Below are 19,766 nucleotides of genomic sequence, written 5' to 3'. Positions count from 1 at the left end.
CTTCAGGCTCCTTTTCCCCCCTCCCTCCCGGGCAGCTGTTCCCAACCTGCTCCCTCAGCTCCAGGTGAGGCCAGGAACTGCTCCCTGCATCCTTTCCCCATAAAACCTGGGATTCACAGAGGGCCGAGAGGAGGCTGTAATGAAAATGCAGGATTTTATTTAAAAAATGACCAAGAAAATGCCCTTGCAGAACGCAGCAGCAGGAGCTCGTTCCCTCCCCTCCGGTCCCGCTCCCACAGCGGAGCCCAGGCCCGGCGGGACAGGAGAGGGAAGCCTGGATTGCACAGGTGGAGCAGCTTCCAAATCCAACAGCATAGTTTGGTCTTTATTCTAACAAATGATACAACCCAAAGTGACTACGAGTGAAGGGAAGGGAAAACCAGGGAGCGGACGACAGGAAAACCAAGAGGTGACTCGTTTTCCATGAGAGTTACAAACTGTCAGGAAAAGAAAAGTGAAACTGCAGCATTACAGGAATTGGTTAATCCGGATTAAATAACGCAGTTCTCCTGGCGGGAAATACAACTCAGGAGCAGAGACTTGAAATAACAGAGGGAGGCTGGGAATATCCACGGAATCCGGGGGGATTCCAGCACAAACACATCCGGGCAGGACGAACGGACTGAACGCAGGAATGGGGAATTGCTGTGCTGGGAGTGCAGTGGCTGGACAGCAGCTCCGGGGAGGAAATCCAGGGTGTTCCCTTTGCCACGGGACAGAGCAGGAGCTTGGAAGACCAGAGGAACAGTTTGGTTCAGAAACAACCCGCGGGATCCTTCCGCAGTGAGGTCGGAATTGGGCTGAGCAAAGTTCCTGGTTGTCTTTTAAGAGCCATAAAAAACCTCGGGAAAAAAAGAAGTGGTGGGAGGGGAGCCCCAGCCTGGGCATTCCCGACCCCCCAGGAGCAGCGGGATGTGATTCCCACCAGCCTGGTCCAGCTCCCTTCTCCTCCTGCCCTGGACCCCGACTCCAGCTGGGGTGTCCAGGGCTGCTCCTGGTCCCCCTGACATTCCCAGGCCACAGGGATGAGCTGGAGCTGCTGCACGGACACGATCCACGGATCTGTGCTCACTCCCAGGGCAAACCCTCCTGGAACACCTGGCCTGGCCTCCAGGAAAACGGGAAAAGCCGAGGTGAGGCTCTGCTGGATCAGTGCTGCTTGGAAAAGGAATTTCCCAGAGCCAGGGGAGAGGGGAGGGACCCTGTGCCCCAGGATGGGGCTGGGAACACCCTGGAGACACATCCGGGCCCACAAACATTCCCTGTGTCCATGCAACACAAGCCAGTGACAAAAACAGGCTTTAGTGGAGAAAACATGGATATGAACATGGATCTCAACGTGGGCAGCCCCTCGGGATCCACAGGCTCAGCCCAGTGTCCCTCCAATTGAGAATTCCTGCAGTGCATCCATTGGGAATGCCCAGGTGTCCCTACGTGTGAGAACTCCTCACCCAGAATGTTCACAGGAAACACATCCCAGGAGGAGGGGAAAGTACTGACAGCAGCTCCAGGAGCCAATGGGGCTGCCCTGGGAGCTGGGGAACAACCCAGGGAATTCCCATCCCCCAGCTCCACAGGGAGAGCAGGACCAGCCAGGATTTCCTGGGGTAACCCAGAACAAGGACAGCCCCAAAGCTGTGCCCACGTTCCAAGGCAGAACGAGCCTTAGGAGCAGCTTCCTGCAGCCCCTGGAAGTGTCCCAGGGAGCAGCCGTGTCCTGGGGGGTGAAAATCCCCCAGGTCTGCGGCCAGAGGCCACAGGAACCACAGGAAACACTTCCAGGACCTGCCCTGGGCTTTGGGCAGACACCCCACGGCCACCAGCCCCCAGCAGGGGCTGCTCCAGAGGGGACAGGGCCACAGGAGCCTCAATCCCACAGGAGGCCACCCAAAACCCTTTTTGTTTTCCAGTTCCAAGCCCAGGATCCACCTGGGATCCAGCAGTGGCTGCACTGCCCAGGCCCCACAGCCCCAGTGATGCTTCCATGGAGCCAAGGATGACTTTGGGATGACCAAAAATGCAAAGAAACACAAACCCACGGATCCTCCCTGTACCACTGAGCAACATTGTGACATTCACCTCGGGGAGGAACCTTTCACCTTCACTGAATTCCCAAGGAATGGGGTCCCTGTGTGGCACCTGGCCCAGGTCCTGCAGCTGCACAAAACATCCCAAAGGGAGCCCTGGGAGGGGACAGAGCCCTGCACTGCCCCACAGGCACAGATCCAAGCTCCAGCTCAGCCCCATGGACATCCCCAGTCTGTACCAGAGGATCCCACCTGGCTCCCAGGAGCAGCACAGATGGTGTCAGTTCATCCCAGAGGTGTGAAACACGTCAGGAATTCATCCTTACTTGGGAGAACAAGTTCCATCATTCCCAGAGGATGCTCCACACCTGCCCTGACACGGCCCTGGCAGGAGTCATTTCCCTTTGCTTGTTTTCCCTAAAGTTTCATTTTGGATTTGAGTTTGAATTAACAAGAAAGCTGCACTGCTCCCCTGTCCCAGTGCTCCCCTGTTCCCCAGGTTCACAGAGGTGCTCCCACTCCAGTGCTCCTGGACTTTGCTGACAGTGATTCCCTGGGCCTCCTCCACGTCCCTCCCCAGAGCAGCCTCTTTGGGATGGATCAGAGATTCCAGCAGTCTGGAATTCCCTGCTCTCAGGTGTGCCTGACACCTTGCCCTGTGCTGAGCCCCTCCCTTGTCCCTTGTGCTCAGCACAGCTGTTCCCTCCACTGAGCATCAATGATCCTCTTCATTATAAACTTTGATCCTTAACTCTATGGAATTCCAGAAAAGTTTTACCTACAGTGCACAAAGAATATAATTTGGAAAATATTTACATTTTTGTACAATGACACCACAGCACTTGAATCTAAATTTCTTCATACAAACAAATAGCACCATCAGCCTTCTGCACAAATCTTGCCTAACAAACCCCAAAAAGGTGGATTATTGTTAGATGAGGAGACTGGAACAACTGGGAATGGGAATAAGCTCGAGGAGCTGGAGCACTGAACCATCCATGAAGGGGGGCTGGACAAGATGAGCTTTAAGGTCCCCCCCACCCCAAACCAGTCTGGGATTCTCTGTGATTTGAACAGGAAGAGGCAGGAAATGAAGGTGGGGCCACCGCAGTGAAAGCTGCCCGTGAGCACCACGCTGGCCCCGGCGCAGGGAGAGCTCCTCCCGCAGGAAGGGGCAATGCCTGAGCTTTTCCCAGCTCTTCACCAACTGACCTGGCGGTGCTCGGCCTTTCTGGGACACCTCTCCCAAGTGAGGCTCAAATAAAGGATTAACAAGTGACATTCCCGGCCAGGCAGCCCTGGGGTGCTCCCCAGGAGCCCGGGGAGCCAGGCAGGGAGCAGGGAGCAGGGAAGGAAGGGGGAATGAAGGGATCAGGCAGGGACAGCACCGGGCTGGGCCGGCGCTCCCTGCAGAGCACAGCTGGCTCTGCCTGGGGTGCAGGAGGAAATCCAAGTGCCAGTGGTGCCCATTTGGTTCATTCATCTACAGCCAAGGCATTCCTTCAGGATACCTTCCAACATTCTGTGGCTGAGCTGGGAGCTCAGGGAACAGGGAGCACGGGAAGGGCAGGGGGAGCTCACCTCACCCCCAGCCCCGGGCCCAGCTCGGTGCCAAGGTCCAGCAGTGCCTCGTGGATCACCACAAGTGTAGAAAATTTAAAAACCAGCAGCTCCTCCCAGCTGGGGGCGGCAGCTCCCGAGCCAGGAGCGGCTGTGCCAAAGGGGATGGCAGCAGGAGGCTCTGGGAAGCGGGAGCTGGAGGGGCTGGATGCCCAGTGCAGTGCCAGCACATCCACACTGCTGCTCCCTCCCTGCGCTGCGGGCTCACGAGTTCATCCCTCCCTGCGCCCCACGGCTCTGCCCTGCTGGGGGTGCAGCCATTCCCTGGCCCTGGCATGCCGGGGTGGACGTTCCCAGGAGCTCCCAGCCCCCTTAGAGGTCCGGGAAGCGGCTGGGATCCTCCTTGTAGTCGTCGGGAATGGTGAAGATGGAGTCATCGAACTCGTCGTAACGGAACTCCTGGAAGGTCACAGTGGCCGTGATGGTGGGGAACACCGGGATGTCTGCGGGGACAGGGCACAGTCAGGGCAAGGCACAGCCAGCACCGGCACCAACCCCCACCCCTGCAAGGCTGGACGGGCCTTGGGGTGTCCCTGCCCATGGGAATGGGAGCACGAGCTGGAATTTGAGGCCATTCCCAACCCCAATTGCTCTGGAATGCTGAGCACAGGTAGAGCACAGCCTCCCTGCTCACACGGCTCCCTGCAACTCCAGAGACCCTTGGGAAAGGGGCTACTGCTTCTGGGGTCATCTATCCCATGAATAAGCTCATCTCAGACATTTCCATCTGCTGCAAGTGCAATAGTTTTCTATTTTTCACTTAAAATAAATCTATCACCAGTAATCCTTCAATAAAAGGAATCACAGGAATGTTAACAAAATACACCTGAGATCCTTCCCTAATGCAGGAATAATCCAGCACATCCCACTGCCCTTGGAGCAAGGCCCCAGCACTCCTGAACTCTCCAGCAACACATTCCTAAGTGAGAGTTCTTCCCCAAAACTCCAAAAAAGACCTTCTGAACATATTGCAAGAATAAACACACATGTTTAGATCTGGATTGGGTATTTGGGAAAATTTCTCTTGGAAAGGGTTTTCCAGCCCTAGAGGAACCCCCATGCCTGGAGGGATTTCAAAGCTGTGTGGATGTGGCACTTGGGGACATGAGGCAGTGCAGGGGAATGGTAGGACTCAGTCTTAGAGGGCTTTTCCAACCTAAAATCCTGGATATATAAAGCGCCAGGAGTTGCTGTGTGCTCTTACCTAATTTGACAGGAAAGCCTGGTGGAAGCTTCATTTGAACAAATTCTCTAAGTTTGTTAAAGTGCTTGAAGGGTGCAATGACTTCTAAGACATTCAACAACCTGCAAAGGAGAGCAGAAGCCGTGACAGATCCTCCTGCCACACACACCCTGTCCCTCTGGAACAGGAAAACATGATCCAAAGGGCCCAGGGGACAGAGAAGGTGACAATGCCATCATCCCCCTCCTCCATCCCAGGGCTTCAGGGTCACCCCACATCCAGAATTACAACAAACCAACACCAGGATAGCATTCCTTGTCCTCATTTTCCACGGGAGATGAGGGATGAGGTACCACCCCCCTTCTCCACAGACATGGGGAACTGACCTGGCTTTGTACTGGGTCAGGGGACACAATTTTGTGCTAAAATTTGTAACAGGGAAAACCATTTCAGAATTCTGTGGGATCAGGCACCAGCTGCTGATAACCCTGCCCAAAACTCTGCTCTTATCAAGCCCAGGTAAGGGCTTGGCTCCTCCCCCAGCCCCAGCAGCTCCCAGATTCCCAGTTTAAGGGATTCCTTGCTCAACTGCACTCCCAGCTCCCATTCCTGGGGATCTGGAGGGTTCTGCAGCTCATGAACACGTTAAAACATTCCCAACAGGAATAGCTCCCGTGGCCAGGAGCTTCGACTCACGATTCGATTCCTAAGGGGAATTCCTGGCTCATTGCTATCGTGGCTTTGAAGGTTTTCTTGCTCTCCTTGCAGACCAGCTCCCTGCCCAGGTGAGGAGCTCTGTGAGGGAGAGGCAAAGTCAGTGTTTCCCAGGGAAATCCTGGGTTTGGAGGAAGGAAAACAGACTTGGGTTGGAAAACATCAGGGAGGAACGCCTACTTTCAAAGGGTTTGCTTTATTGTAAAGCTGTGCAGAATAAAGATAAAAAACCTCTTAATTTACATTACTCTGAGCTCTGCTAAACCAGGAGACAAGACAAAAACAGGAAAACTACTCCAATAAAATAATTCCTCATAACCATGGTGTTAATAAACCCTTCAGGAAATGTCTGTTAACCACTACCCAGAAATGCCCATGGCAGGGGGTAGAACTGGATGGGCTTTAAGCCCCTTGCAAGCCCAAGCATTCCAGGATTCCCTGCCTGTAGCTGAGGCACTGACACTGCTCCCTCACACGAGGATCACTTCCCAGCCCTCTGCAGAACAAACACCGAGACACCAAACCCGGCGCTCCTCCCCTCACCACAAAACCACACACAGGCAGCACCCACCAAGTGGAGATCCCCAAACCCCCATCCCGGGGACGCAGAGGTGTCCCTGGAACCCCTGGCAGACCCAGCAGCACTCACTTGCCACTCTCTGCAGAGATGTACTCCTCCCAGGAGATGGTGTTGGGGGACGGCGGCGTCAGCGACTGCCGGCGCACGGGCTGCGGGACAAGCACAGCTCAGCTCAGTGCTCCCGTCCCTCACCCTGGCATTCCCACCTGGAGCTGCCCCTCAGCTCCAACCACAGCCACAGGAAGCCTGCCCTGCTCGTGCCAGCCCCTGCTCTCAGCCCCCACTGAGGTGTTTGGCCTCCAAGGGCACTTTCTATAGGACTGGGCTGTGCTGCTCCACTGTAATGAGTTAATTCGGGGCTCTGAGCGCCAAGGCAGCAGCTCCAGCTCACACAGAAATAAATTAATCACTTTAAAAGCTCTGTGTGTGTTCCCAGCTGAAGCCTGGCTCGTTCTGAAGAGCTCTTGATTTCCTGGTGCTAATCACAGGCTTCCTCCCATTTTAATGAAGCTCAAAGGAGCACGATTGCCTTTCTGGCTTCTCTTTCATTCCCAACAATCAACATTGGGTCTAAAAGAATCCAAAGTTGATTTACCACAGCCAAACCCCTCATCTCTTCTAAGAGACAAATTAAGGCTGAATACCCAGTATAACCACAGAAATCTCTCCCTGTGTGCACTAATCAGGGTAATTCATTAATGCATCACCAAAATTATACTTGTGGGTCATGTTTATGATTTTTAGATTATGCCAATCAAAAGAAAATAAAAACATTATCTACGTATTTTGCACCATGAGGAGTGGTGTGCAAGATTATTCTCCCACATCCTGGGCAAAGTTTATCAATTATACCTCGAAATTCTGCTCCATGAGGTTTCCCCCTTTGCTCAGGCTCTCCATGATCGCTTTATTCCGAAGGATGTCCTCCTCACTGAGATGTTCCCTTCTTTTCCTGGATTCCAACACAAGTCCATTCACCAAGTAGAAATCTGCCAGGAAGTTTCCTACTCTTTCCTGCACGAAAGGAATCAGGACATTAATGACTCACAGAAGATAAAATAAAACCATTTTGATTCTTGCCTATCAAATAATGGCAATAGGGGAACTTGAGGATTGAGCTGGAATTCCCCCAGCCCCTCACATGGGCTGGCAGTGGGCAATCCCAAAAATCCAGCAGGAACAGGTACTTCTTATGAAGGGAAGCTTTAAGACCAAGATTGTTGAAGAATTTGAGTGAAATTTGGGTGAAATTTGAGTGAAGGGAAGCTTTAAGACAGAGACTGTTGAATAATTTGAGTGAAATCCCTTTCCCAGCACTCCCATCCCTGCCCTTCTCTAGCAGGAACACAGAGAATCCTTCCTGCACTCCCTGGAATCAACCTGCAGAGATCAGAGCCTCCTGGAACCAAACCTCTCCCAGCACAACCTGTCCTCCCCCTGCCCAACAGCTACAGCATCTTTCTTCCTCCTTTCTCCTGCTGAAGGCAGTCCAGCAGACAGATTCCACATGGAATGAACCTGTGGTAACTGGGGATACAGGGAGAGGGATTTTTCCTTTGTCCTGAACACCTTATCCTTTCAGAATCCTGGACTGGTTTGGGCCAGAAGGGACCTCAAAGCCCACCCCATTCCAACTCCCTGCCATGGGCAGGGACATCTTCCACCATCCCAGGCTGCTCCAAGCCTTGTCCAGCCTGGCCTGGGCCATTTCCAAGGATGGGGCAGCCAGAGTTTCTCCAGGAAATCTGCTCCAGTGCTTCTTGCAGTGCCTTTCCCTCCTCCCTCCTGCCCAGCAGCAGGCTCTGAGCTCCCCTCCCACTCACAGTTTTGTCCTCCCTGAAGAGCCACCCCGTCTGGGCCCGTGTGAACGTGATGGATTTGGTGGATAAGGTGGCAGAGTAAATATCACTGCTCATCAAAATGTCAACCTCCTCTTCTGTCTCCATCTCAGATTCCTGGAAGAAAAATTCCAAAATTCTCAGAGCTTCTTAAGAAACAACAATTGCTCCCTCTAAAGATACACCAATAAATACAAATCCATAAACCTTGTCCTCTGGATCTTTTCCCAGAAGCAGCATTTCCTGAATTTTCAAGAGGTTTCATAAAACCTCTGGCCAAATGGCTTCCAAATAGTTTAATCTTGAATATTAATGTGAATAAAGCATCCCAATGGGATTTATGCAGCAGCTCAGCAGCCACACCCTTTCCACAGGCAATAATCCATCTGCTTAAGCGATTGGGGGATAAAGCTGTAATTAAAGACTTGATTAATTACAGGGGGTCCAGTGAGTCAGACCCTCACTTGTTATCAGCTGAAGTGGCCATGGGGTGACTAAAAGGATGCAAAGCAGTGGGAACAGATCTGAAAACCCACCTGAGGACACCTAAGTTAAGGCCAGTGGAAAGATCAAAAGCAACACATCATAATTTAAACCCCATCTTTCCAGTCTATTCCCATTCCAGCTTTTCCTCAAGCAGAAATCTGGATTCAAAGCTGGTTTCCCTCACAAAATTCCATGTCACCTTCACAGCTCAAGTTGGAACAAGTGAGGTAAAGATTCTTTGGTTTGCAGTTCTCTGGGTGTTTCTGAGGCTAAATTTTGTTTGATACATTCCCAAAAAAGCCTGGGATGTGTCCCACCCTCTTCCCAGAGCTTTACCTCGTGGTGTATTCGCTGGTAAACTTTTTGCTCATTGTCTAAAACTACAAAAGATTCGGAGGGTGCGGCGTCACCGTTAAAAATGAAGCTCAAATCCCCTCGTTGGCACTTCATGTCAGTAAAGTCTATCAGAGTTGTGTCCAGCCTGTGAAAACAACCCCAAATTTCACAAAAATGACCCACAAACGCAGGAGGAAATTCAGCTTTCAAGCAGGAAAGTGATTTTTTTAATGGCAAACAAGCACAAAAAGGGCTACGTTTTCATAGGATTTCGTAAGTGAAGCCTGGATGCAGAAATTGGCAAAAAATTGCTATAAAGGTAAAGTTTTCTTCAGAAAATTGTATTTAATACTGCCAGCATGAGGAGGGGAGGGGGAGAGAATCTATTCATGCCACACACTGAGAAACAACTCCTAAGCAGGGTCCTGACTTGAGTAACAACATTGGGACATGACCCAAAATCTGAAGAGGACTCAGAAACAAGGTCATTTTTTAAAATTTGATTTATTTTCATTGCTATTTCTATTTTTCTCCCCCACCAACACCAAAGAAATGCTCCTGCAGACCTGAGTAACTGGAAGAAGGTGGATGGAGCTAAGACCATGGATCTCTGTAGCAATTCATACCCAGTATTGCCAGAGCATTTATTTCTCATAAAAAGGTGGTTAAGGAACCTGAACTGGGTGACTTCACCTCTAAGTGGTGATTAAAACTCCTCATAGATTTGCCTCTGATTCCAAGGAAAAACCTGTAATTATCTGTATCCCCTCAGTTCAGGCCTCATACAAGCAGAGCATTCAGAAATGAGAAGGAAAGCAACAGCCTCAGACTCAAATTTCACCTGAAAATTCACTTTACACACTCAAGCTGCCTCTTTAATAGAATAAAAGTTTTGACAGACTGAATCTCCAGGATCATATTCTTGCCTCTTTGTTTTAAATTTTGGCCCCTAAAGAAAATGCCAGAAAATACATTTGATTCCAAACTAAAAAGAGCTGAGCTTGGAGAGACTCCTGAAACCCTCTACTGAGTTTGAGAATTTGTCACATTAAACACCTTAAAGAGAGAAATTATATCACTTTTTGGGTTTTTTTTAACTGGAGCATCAACACTTTTCCACAAAATACTGGAATTTATGTGCAATTCTGTTATAAATACCCAATCTCTGTTTTTCACTGGCACATCTGGTAGATAAAGCCTTATCCAGCTGAACTGCTCTTGCTCTATATTTAAGTTATATTCAGCTCAAAAGAGATAATCTGAAATTATTCTGAAATTCCAAGGCTCAGTGCTGTGTCATGGATGTGCCCAGGCTCCTCAGGGATTCTGTCAGGCTCACTGGGATCCAGAATTTCCCTGGCACAGAAGTACTTGGGTACAAAAGCAGCACTCACCTGATATTTATACCTTGTTTGTGTATTTTACATGCATCAGAAGGCAGAATTCGGGAAAGTAAAGGCACTAAAGGAGGGAGAGAAAAGGCAGTCAGGGCACTGAGATCCCTCTGCAAAATATTCCCATTAAAACCATTCCATCAGTTTGATTCTGGATGTGTTTTAATGCAGATACAGCATTTTCCATCAACATCTCAATCAAACACAACATCAGGGGTGTTTCTATTTGATAAAATTGATTTTTTTTGTAATTGTAATTGCACACTCTGCTTCCAATATCAGAGAGAATTTGTATTTCCAATTTTTTTGTATTTCCAAAAACCATCTATAAATCCTAATAATTGTGGCTTTTCGTAGTTTGAATTCTGGGATTTAACAGTTTATATAATGCATTTAACATTTAATGGGATTTAACAGTTTATATAAAGGGAAACCCTGGCTCCACTTAAAGCAGAACAGCCACAAGCATAAGAAATGGTCCAAAGTATTAATATTAATTACTAAATTAATAAAACACATAAAATGATGGAATCCCAGAGTGGTTTGGGTTGGGGATCATCCCATCCCAGCCCCTGCCATGGGCAGGGACACCTTGCATGGCCCAGGTTCTTAAAGCATAGAGCATAGAGCTACTTCCCCTCCTCACTGAGTCACTGGATGAGAGAAGAGAGTTCAGCTCCAAAAGTGAATAAGCACAAATAAACCAGGAAGAAGTTGTGTGTCCTCTCCTCAGGACTCAGATCTCGAGCACTGGACTGTGACTGTTCCAGCACAAAGCAGAGGAGAACAAATGTGCTGCAGGCTGATTGCATTATCTCCCTGGGGAAGGGACATGGAAGCACTCACCCCAACTTTGAAAATCCCAGTGAAGCTCTAGATAGAAGTCACCTAGCTGAGAAGAAAAGAAGAATGTGTTAACAGCTTTTCAGGCTAAATAACTGTAACATTTGCTGGAAGACAGGCAGAAGTTGTGTTTGGCAAAGAAAACTTTCTCTAACATTGTACTTGAATTTGCACTGAACTTAAACATCACTGAAGCTTTAGCTGCAGCAGAATCAATAATGACAAAATGATGTAACTCATCTGAACTCATATTTTTAACAGTTTCTTAATACTGATTCAACTGTCAAGCCCTGGATTGCAAAAGATTTATTGTAAACATGTGTTTAAAAAACACCTATGGAGCTCTTTGCTTGCTTTGATTGATCCCAACCAATCCCACGGAATTAGAATTAATTATACAATAATTAATGAGTCAAGTTTCAGGCAGCAGTATTGCAAAGATCAATTGCCACTGGCCTCGTGTAAATATGATGAAGTCATCAGGTCAGACCTCCTGTGCCTCCAGAGCACGTGTGAGCCAGAGCCAACCCCACCACGAGGTGCTCAGGGATCACAACACAGCTCAGCTTTCACAGGGACAATTTAATTCACTTTTGATAAATAACTGGGTTTCTACAAATTGCTGTCCCCAAACTGAGCAATACTTCACTGTGCCCAAGGGGAATTGGCTGCTGGATGCTGATGGAGAATGAAACCAAAAATCTCCTCCATCACTGGGCAAGAGTCATTTGGGGACTGAACAGACCAGGAAATTATTCATTGATACAAGATTTAAGAAAGCCTTAAAAATCCAATGAAATAGAGATACTTTAACTCTGACATTGCAATGATGATGAGCAGGTCTGCCTTACACAAACTTTATATTTGAATTTCTAGAAGTTGAAAGGAAGTAGTATCTTAAAATAAATAGAATTCTGTGACCCCTTGAAACAGAGCCAAGATTGCTTTTAAAAGCAACAGATTGGTTAAAAACACGGAAAAAACTTCCTGGCAGTTTTCCAGAGTGTCCATACTCAGAGCACAAGTCACTGCTTTCCACCCCATCTGGTTGTGTCAGCACAACTCACCTCTTTCAGGGCTTTTAATAACCGAGGTCGCTTCTCTTCAACACTTTCCCTGGACTGCTGCTTGAGCTTCCTCAGGAGTGCTGAAACTACACAGGAATTAATCCATGAACTCTGTTTGTTTGGTAATTATAGGTGAGTGTCTTATTTGAGGTCTTAAACCCAACAATGCAATGGAACATTTCACCAGACCTGAGGAATTAATCCCAGTTACAGGAACTGCACCTTAACCTGCTCGGATCACCCCAGGAAGAAAAGCCTCAATAATTGTTTGTAAAATGAGCTATAGAATCATGTCAAGGGGGTTTTTACAGGTATCAGTAAATATGTGGAAACAAATATACTGAGTAACATCTACTCCACTGAGAAAATCAGTAGTGAGGAGCTGAGATGAAAATGTTGTTGGTAGATTATAAACTAATGCATTAAATATTAATAATACATTTATATGTGTAATATGTAGTGAGTTTTCTTCTACAGAAATGCACCACCACACATGGCAATACCAAATATTATTAACATTTGGTAATACCAAACACTATTAACATCCACCAGTGAGTAGCAGCAGAATAATTCCCTTTTGCTACTCCACGTCTGAGGTGAATAAATAACATTTGAATAATGCATAATATATGAATTATATTTTCCCACAGGCCTCTTGAGATGCAGCCTAAAAGCCACATCCCACTGGCATCTGATGCATAAACAAACCTGTGACCACAGGGAGCAGGCCAAGGATGATCCCACCCAGCCCAGATCCATGTGGATCCTGTCACTGCCATTCCAAACCCAGAACGTGCTCGTGCAGAGCTTTCCCAGCGCCCTCAGTCTGAGCAGAGTTAACAGTTTGCTTATGTAACCCAGTGCAATTCCTTATCAAGGAAATGGATGTGCCTCATCATGTTCAGATAGAAAATGTTCGGCTGATTAAGAGAAACCCTTCAGAGAGCTGAAAGAGGGCTGTGGGAAAATAACCCAGCTTGAGAGCTCTGCTCTCCTGTTCTGAATGAGCCCCAGTTTGGGATTAACTGGCAAACTGGGATGAATGAAGAGGTGCTTACTCATCTGTCTGTCTCCATAGCTGATGGCTTCGGCCAGAGGGCTCCATCCCTGAGCGTTTTTCACCTTTACTGGAGCATTATGGGCTAAAAGCAGGTGGGCACATTCTGGAACAAAATATCCACAGTTATTTACAGTAAAGGATGCAGCAGGAGCAGTCAGAATAAAACTCTCCCAAAGCAATTCATATCAGAGATATTACACAGATTATCAACACACATATCTGGGTTCTGACTCATTCTAACAAACAAAGCCATTTATGCAAGTACTTCCAGCACTTCCCTGTTCAATATTACCTCTAAAAATAATTGGTGATCAGCCACCAATTATATAACACTGAAGAGACCTGGCCCTCCTGTTGGGTGGAGTTTGCTTTTTATAATATTTCTGCATGTCAGATACACACACCACTATGGAACAAGGATATTTATATTTAATGCATGACATCATCTCTCTCTGCTGCACACACAAAGCAGAGAAATACCTCAGGGCCTTCATCCCTCTCCAAGGGGTGAATGGATCATGGGGACACAGATCTGGGGCAACTCCCATCAGGTCAAGGGAGGCAGAGGAAGCTGAGGCACCAACACATCCCTGTGTGCCAGAACATCCTGGGGAATCTGGGATTTAAAGAGGGCAAACAGGCACCTCTGTTCCAGGAAAGCCTCAGAGAGGTGTGGAACCAACACTCTGCATTCCCCATCCACAGGTGGACATGATGGTGGAAAAACTGAAGGAGACAAGGAGGGCTTCAGTGTTGCCATGTGCTCCTTGGAAATGGTTCTTCAGTTTCCAGCCACAGGGAAACCTCAGCACATGTCACTGAAGCCACCCTGAGCCGTCTGGAGGTGATGCAGCAGGGCCCAGCTGTCTCACCACCAAGACAGGGACTTCCTGCGTTATTTTCCTACCACAGGTGCCACAGGAAACTGCACTGGTCATTCCAGATGCAGCAGCTGTGAGTCAGTGGCAGGCTGAGTGGCTGGGGAGGAAGAGATCCCTCCCTGCTGAATAAACTGTCTCCCGTGGGGATAAACAAAGGCCCTGACTAACCCAGCCAAGACACCGAGGGATTTTTATGGCTCCTTAAACAGTGCCCGGGACAGGAACATCACTCTGCAGGGAGCAGGCAAAACAGCTTGGAATCACCAGCCAGATTCCATTTCCAGTTCAATAAACAGGCTGGCAGAGCTGGGGGTGCTCATCTGCAGAGGAGAAGGATCCAGGGAGAGCTCAGAGCCCCTGGCAGGGCCTGGAGGGGCTCCAGGAGAGCTGCAGAGGGACTGGGGACAAGAGGAGACAGGAAAGGGGGAATGGCTTCCCACTGCCAGAGCATAGGGTTAGGTGGGATATTGGGAATAAAGCTCAGATTTCTCTTCCCACTCTTCTCCTCCAAATCCATGTGGCATCTTCTTTCCAGAAAACCTCACTGGCTTGAAACACAAGATCACATTCAGGAAAATGGAAAAAAAAAATCTTTTTTACTCTTGCCCCTGAATCTTCAGGATCACTGAAGAGGTAACAAAACAAATGGTTCTACCCACCTTTATGTCCCAGCATCACAGCAAGATGTAAAGGAGTGTTTCCTAAAAGAAACCATAGAAATAAAAAGATGAGATTAAAGTCACCAGAATCCACTGCAATCCCCTCCTTAGCAAACTCCAGTTCCTGCTCTAACCCAGGAACACACCAACATCCACCAGAGCAGTGAGTGTTTCCTAAAAGAAACCATAGAAATAAAAAGATGAGATTAAAGTCACCAGAATCCACTGCAATCCCCTCCTTAGCAAACTCCAGTTCCTGCTCTAACCCAGGAACACACCAACATCCACCAGAGCAGTGACATTTGCTTGGATTATAATTGTCAAAATAAATATACTGAGACACATTTCATGGGCCAAGAGAGGCTTTTTAATGATATCTTGAAACTCACTCCAGGCAAAGAGGTCCAGAGGTGTCTTTGAGAAAGACACAACCCCTGTGCTCCCCATGGGCTGAAGGGTCTGATCCCTTCCCAGCCTGACATATCTGGGTTAAAAGCTACTCACAGATATGATACTGATTAAAAATTTAACAGCCTGTTTTATTAATTTTTCAAAGACTGAGTACTCATTTTTTACAACCACAGTACTGGGCATATTGAGGAGGAACAGCACCTTCACTACCAAGCTGCCTTTTGGTTGTTTCCAAAGAAAGCTCTGGAGGTGATCAGCAGCCTCTCAAACCTGTCCCCATTTTCCTGGCGATGTTGTGACACAGGTGGTATTTCTGTTGTTAAATATTCACTGTGAGGCACCCAGAGCTGTTTTTCCTGGATTAATGCTGCTACCAGGCTCACAACACACTTTATTTAGGCAGCTTAAGGACATAAAGTTCTTCCATTTAACTGTATTTTGCACATTTAAACATCTTCTTAGAGCAGTCAAGAGGAAAAAAATGCTGGAAAACAAATTCCTTGTGCAATTCTAACACACACACACTGGGTTGAGAGTTAGAGAATAACTCCCATTTTGTCAGCAGGAAGAACCTGCTCTGTGCAGAGGATGTGCTGCACATCTGGGAGAGGCTGCCACATGAATGGCAGCGCCCTGCAGCACCAGGGAAATTCGGATGGAGATGGGAACTCTGCCCTGCTTGCCCAGGAGGGGCTGACAGGGCTGTTCAATGTGTCCTGCATCCCAGGCAGCCACAGCCCAGCTCATTATACACCAACCCAGCTCAACTCCTGCTGCTATTAATAGCTGCTCCAACATCTGGGAGCCAGCACAGCACTGGGAATCCTGGATGCTGCCAGGCTCTGGCAGGGGAGGGGAATAACCTTCCTGAGGAAAACGTTTGAGAGGGAGCCACACTGTGTGCACAGGAAATGCAAATTACCTGACCCAAGGGGAAACATTGTCAAAATCACGGAGTCACAGAACCCTGAGGGTGGAAAAGCCCTCCAGGATCACCAAGTCCAAGCTGTGCCCAATTCCCACCTTGTCACCAGCACTGAGTGCCACATCCAGCCCTTCCTTGGACACCTCCAGGCATGGGGACTCCCTGGGCAGTTCCAGTGCCTTTCCACGGACCACCCTTTCCATGGAGAAATTCCTGCTGATGTCCAACCCAACTCTCCCCTGGCCCAGCCTGGGGCCGTTCCCTCTCCTCCTGTCCCTGTTCCCTGGAGCACAGCCCGACCCCCCCGGCTGTCCCCTCCTGGCAGGAGCTGTGCAGAGCCACAAGGTCCCCCCTGAGCCTCCTTTGCTCCAGGCTGAGCCCCTTCCCAGCTCCCTCAGGGATTCTCCAGTCCCTCCCCAGCTCCCTCAGCCTCTCCTGGGGCTCCAGACCCTTCCCAGCTCCATTCCCTGCCCTGGACACGCTCCAGCCCCTCAGGGTCTTTGCTGAGTGAGTGCCTCAGAACTGACCCCAGGATTTGAGGCGAGGCCTCATCAGTGCCCAGCACAGCCACAGCCCCTCTTCCCAAGAAATCAGTGCTCCAGCAGCTCCTGGAATTCGGCCTGTGCCCACCCAGGTGGGCAAACAAGGCCTGCTGGCCCAAAACCACACCTCAAACACAGCACCTGTCCCCACAGACGTGTGGCCTTTCACCTCTGCTGAGGTACCTGCACACCTGCAGGGAGCCAGGGCTGTTTTCCAGCCAGAGGATTTGTCTGCTCAGGATTTAAGCTATTAAATGCATGTTATAATCAAACTAAAAGTCATCTACTAGGTGTAGCTACAGGCTTCTCCCAGGAAACTCATTGTTTGGGAATAATGACACTGGCCTTCCTCTGGGCAGTGATTTGGAGGTTAATTTAGGAAGCTGGGCAGGCACTCAATTAACACTCAATTGCTTTTAGCAGAACAGCAGGAGTCTCCCATTCCACAGGATTTGGCTTTCCTGCACTGAACCAACAATAAAACAGGCCTAGATTATTAACAATAAGTTCTCTCTCCCCTCTGTCCAATCCTTAGCACATCCCGGGATTCCTCTGGCTTATTTCTGAGCAAATCATCAGCCGGAGTCTCCCCCAAATAATTCCCAGTTCCAGTGTGTGTAAACAAGTGACAGATGGAATCAGGCAGGAAGAAAACAATAACAGGGAAATGTTACTCAGGCCTTTGGAATGTCAAGCCGTGAGAGGTTTGTTGTGGGTTCTTTTTGAATAGTTCAAGTAAAAACTTGGAGGGAGATGATGAGTCAGAGATCCCCGAAGTGTCCCAGCTTGGAACAGAGCTGGGAAAGCAGGGAGATAGTAATCAGAGATTTATATATGGATTCAAAAAGGATGGAATCAATGTGTGTGATACACACTGAGGGTGACAGCACAGCAAAGAGGGATCAGGAAGTGCCTTCAAGGAAAGATTTGGAGCTGCTGCTGCTGCGTTGCTTGAAGGGGAAGTGGAGGAGGAACAGGGAGAAGCAGCAGCAGGAATAGAGCGAGTGGGAAAAATCCTCCCCAAGTCTGGTGCTTTCATTCTAGCAGGATTTGCTGGAATGAAGGTGGCAGGCTAAACAGATCTGTAGCTGGATTTGGAGCCCTGCCCTTAGGAAAGCGCTGTGCCAGTTGTAGGGAACACTCCTGCCCATCCTGGCTGGGAGCTGAGCCCTGTGCTACTCTGCAGCCCTCAGCTGCCTCCCAGCGCCCAGTGCCACCACACACACAGCTGGAATTCCCAATTCCATCGCTCCTGCCACCGTGCCAGCCCCACAGATCCTTCACCTTCGCGCTCCTTTTGAATTCGCAGACCACAATTAAGCAGAGCTGATCTCCTTATCAGAAACACAACACAAGCATCCCCTTTATCACAACTTCTCAGACACCACACGCGTGGAACTGGGAGTTCTCCAGCAGAAATGGATCATGTTACTCTTGAAACGGCCATTAAAAATAGAGATTAAAACCAACCATGAAGGTCAAGCTGATCCCCCAGGCTGATTTATTGTTAACAGTATAAAACATCCCCCAAATTAAAACGTTTTGAAACGTCCTGGCAAGACATTCAATATTTACAAATTTCAGAGCAGCACAAGGATCAGATTCCATCTCTGCCACTGACACTGCCGTGGACAGAGCATTTGCAGAGGAGCAGCTGAGAACAACTCTCTCAAAATCCAACGCCACAGCATTTAAAAAGAAAGGGGGGGAAAGGACTGATTTTTGTAGCCTGGGGAAATATCAAAATCTGCTCTGCCAACAGCCAAAGGAACCGCTCAGCATCGCCCAAAGCAAACAGGTGACAGCTCAGACATCTTAAAAAAGAATGAATTTTTTAAATGCAGTGGGGTCTTGGGCACAGAGAAACACCCGGTCAGAGGCAGCTCTGCCAGCACAGGGCTGGTACTGGAGCTGACAGTGCTCATTCATATTTCGAAAATCATGGAATTGCGGAATGGTTTGGGCTGGAATGGACCTTAAAGTCCATCCCTGCCATGGCAGGGACACCTCCCACTGTCCCAGGTGCTCCAAGCCCTGTCCAGCCTGGCCTTGGGCACTGCCAGGGATCCAGGGGCAGCCACAGCTGCTCTGGGCACCTGTGCCAGGGCCTGCCCACCCTGCCAGGAACAATTCCTTCCCCGTATCCCATCCATCCCTGCCCTCTGTCATTCCCTGTGTCCCGTCTTTCCATCCCTTGTCCACAATCCTTCCTAAAGGGGATTCACACACCCTTACGAAACTCCCTTTCAAAACCCCCAACGAATCCCCCATTTCCCGGTCCGGCACCCGCATCTCCCGCCTCACCGGGACGCGGCCCCGAGCCCCGGGATCCCCCGGCGCGTCCCGCTCACCGTGACTGTCCTTCTGGGCGATGCCCTGGGTGCGGATGAGCGCCGAGAGCCGCCGCACGTCCCCCTTGAACACGCACTCGTGCACGGGGAAGGGGCCGCGCTCGGGCCCGGCGGGGGCGGCCCGGGCCGGCGGGCGGTGCCGGTGCGCGCCGGGCCCGCGGTGCCCCCCGGCCCGCCCGCCCTTCCCGCCCGTGAAGGCGCCCCCGGGCGCCGCGGCCGCCTCGTCCTCGCCGGCCGCCAGCAGGTCCCCGTCCTCCTTGCTGGGCTTGTGGTCCCTGCGCAGCGAGCGGAGCTTCTCGCCGGTCATGGCCGGCGGGAGCGCTCGGAGCCCGCGGGGCCGGTCCCGCCCGGAGCCCCCGGAGCGGCCGCAGCTCCGCCCGCGCCTCACGGGCCTCGGCTCCGCGCCGCCATCTTCGGCCGCCGCTCTCGCGAGACTGCGCCGCACCGAGAGAGCGCGCGGGAGGAGCCACGGAGCGACCGCGAGGGGCGGGGCGGGATCCGCCCAACGGGCACGGCCTGAGGGGCGGCAGCGGGGATCGGGGATCGGGCATCGGGGATCGGGGATAGATCCCAACGGGCACGGCCTGAGGGGCGGCAGCGGGCAGCGGGGATCGGGGATCGGGGATAGATCCCAACGGGCGCGGCCTGAGGGGCGGCAGCGGGGATCGGGGATCCGGGATCGATCCCAGCGGGCACGGCCTGAGGGGCGGCAGCGGGGATCGGGGATCCGGGATCGGGGATAGATCCCAACGGGCGCGGCCTGAGGGGCGGCAGCGGGGATCGGGGATCGGGGATCGATCCCAGCGGGCACGGCCTGAGGGGCGGCAGCGGGGATCGGGGATCCGGGAT

At 50.3% G+C, this 19,766-nt stretch overlaps 1 protein-coding gene across 1 annotated transcript; it reads right to left on the bottom strand.

The window, feature by feature from the left end:
• Nucleotides 1-135: 135 nt before the first annotated feature.
• ANKRD13C (ankyrin repeat domain 13C) lies at nt 136-19,340 on the bottom strand. Its single transcript, XM_053985170.1, has 13 exons — nt 18,918-19,340; nt 14,689-14,730; nt 13,147-13,251; nt 12,089-12,174; nt 11,025-11,070; nt 10,179-10,245; nt 8,785-8,929; nt 7,948-8,079; nt 6,977-7,138; nt 6,194-6,273; nt 5,527-5,625; nt 4,852-4,952; nt 136-4,090 (listed from the first exon to the last, which is right to left on the bottom strand). The coding sequence occupies exons 1-13, from the start codon at nt 19,222-19,224 to the stop codon at nt 3,960-3,962; spliced, it is 1,503 nt and encodes a 500-aa protein (XP_053841145.1). The 5' UTR covers nt 19,225-19,340; the 3' UTR covers nt 136-3,959.
• Nucleotides 19,341-19,766: the final 426 nt, after the last annotated feature.

This window comes from Vidua macroura, chromosome 9 (assembly GCF_024509145.1).
Source record: "Vidua macroura isolate BioBank_ID:100142 chromosome 9, ASM2450914v1, whole genome shotgun sequence".
Lineage (NCBI taxonomy): Eukaryota > Metazoa > Chordata > Aves > Passeriformes > Viduidae > Vidua > Vidua macroura.
Note: the sequence above shows the minus strand (reverse complement) of the source record. Positions and strands in the feature narration are given on the sequence as shown.

Bases quoted from the DNA above. Each gene is read 5' to 3' on its own strand.
- ANKRD13C (XM_053985170.1), bottom strand. From the start codon at position 19,224: ATGACCGGCGAGAAGCTCCGCTCGCTGCGCAGGGACCACAAGCCCAGC. The intron at 8,930-10,178 runs GTGAGTGCTGCT...TTGTTTTCACAG, and splicing joins AAACAAGGTATAAATATCAG to GCTGGACACAACTCTGATAG. The intron at 8,080-8,784 runs GTAAAGCTCTGG...TTTTTCTTCCAG, and splicing joins ACCAGCGAATACACCACGAG to GAATCTGAGATGGAGACAGA.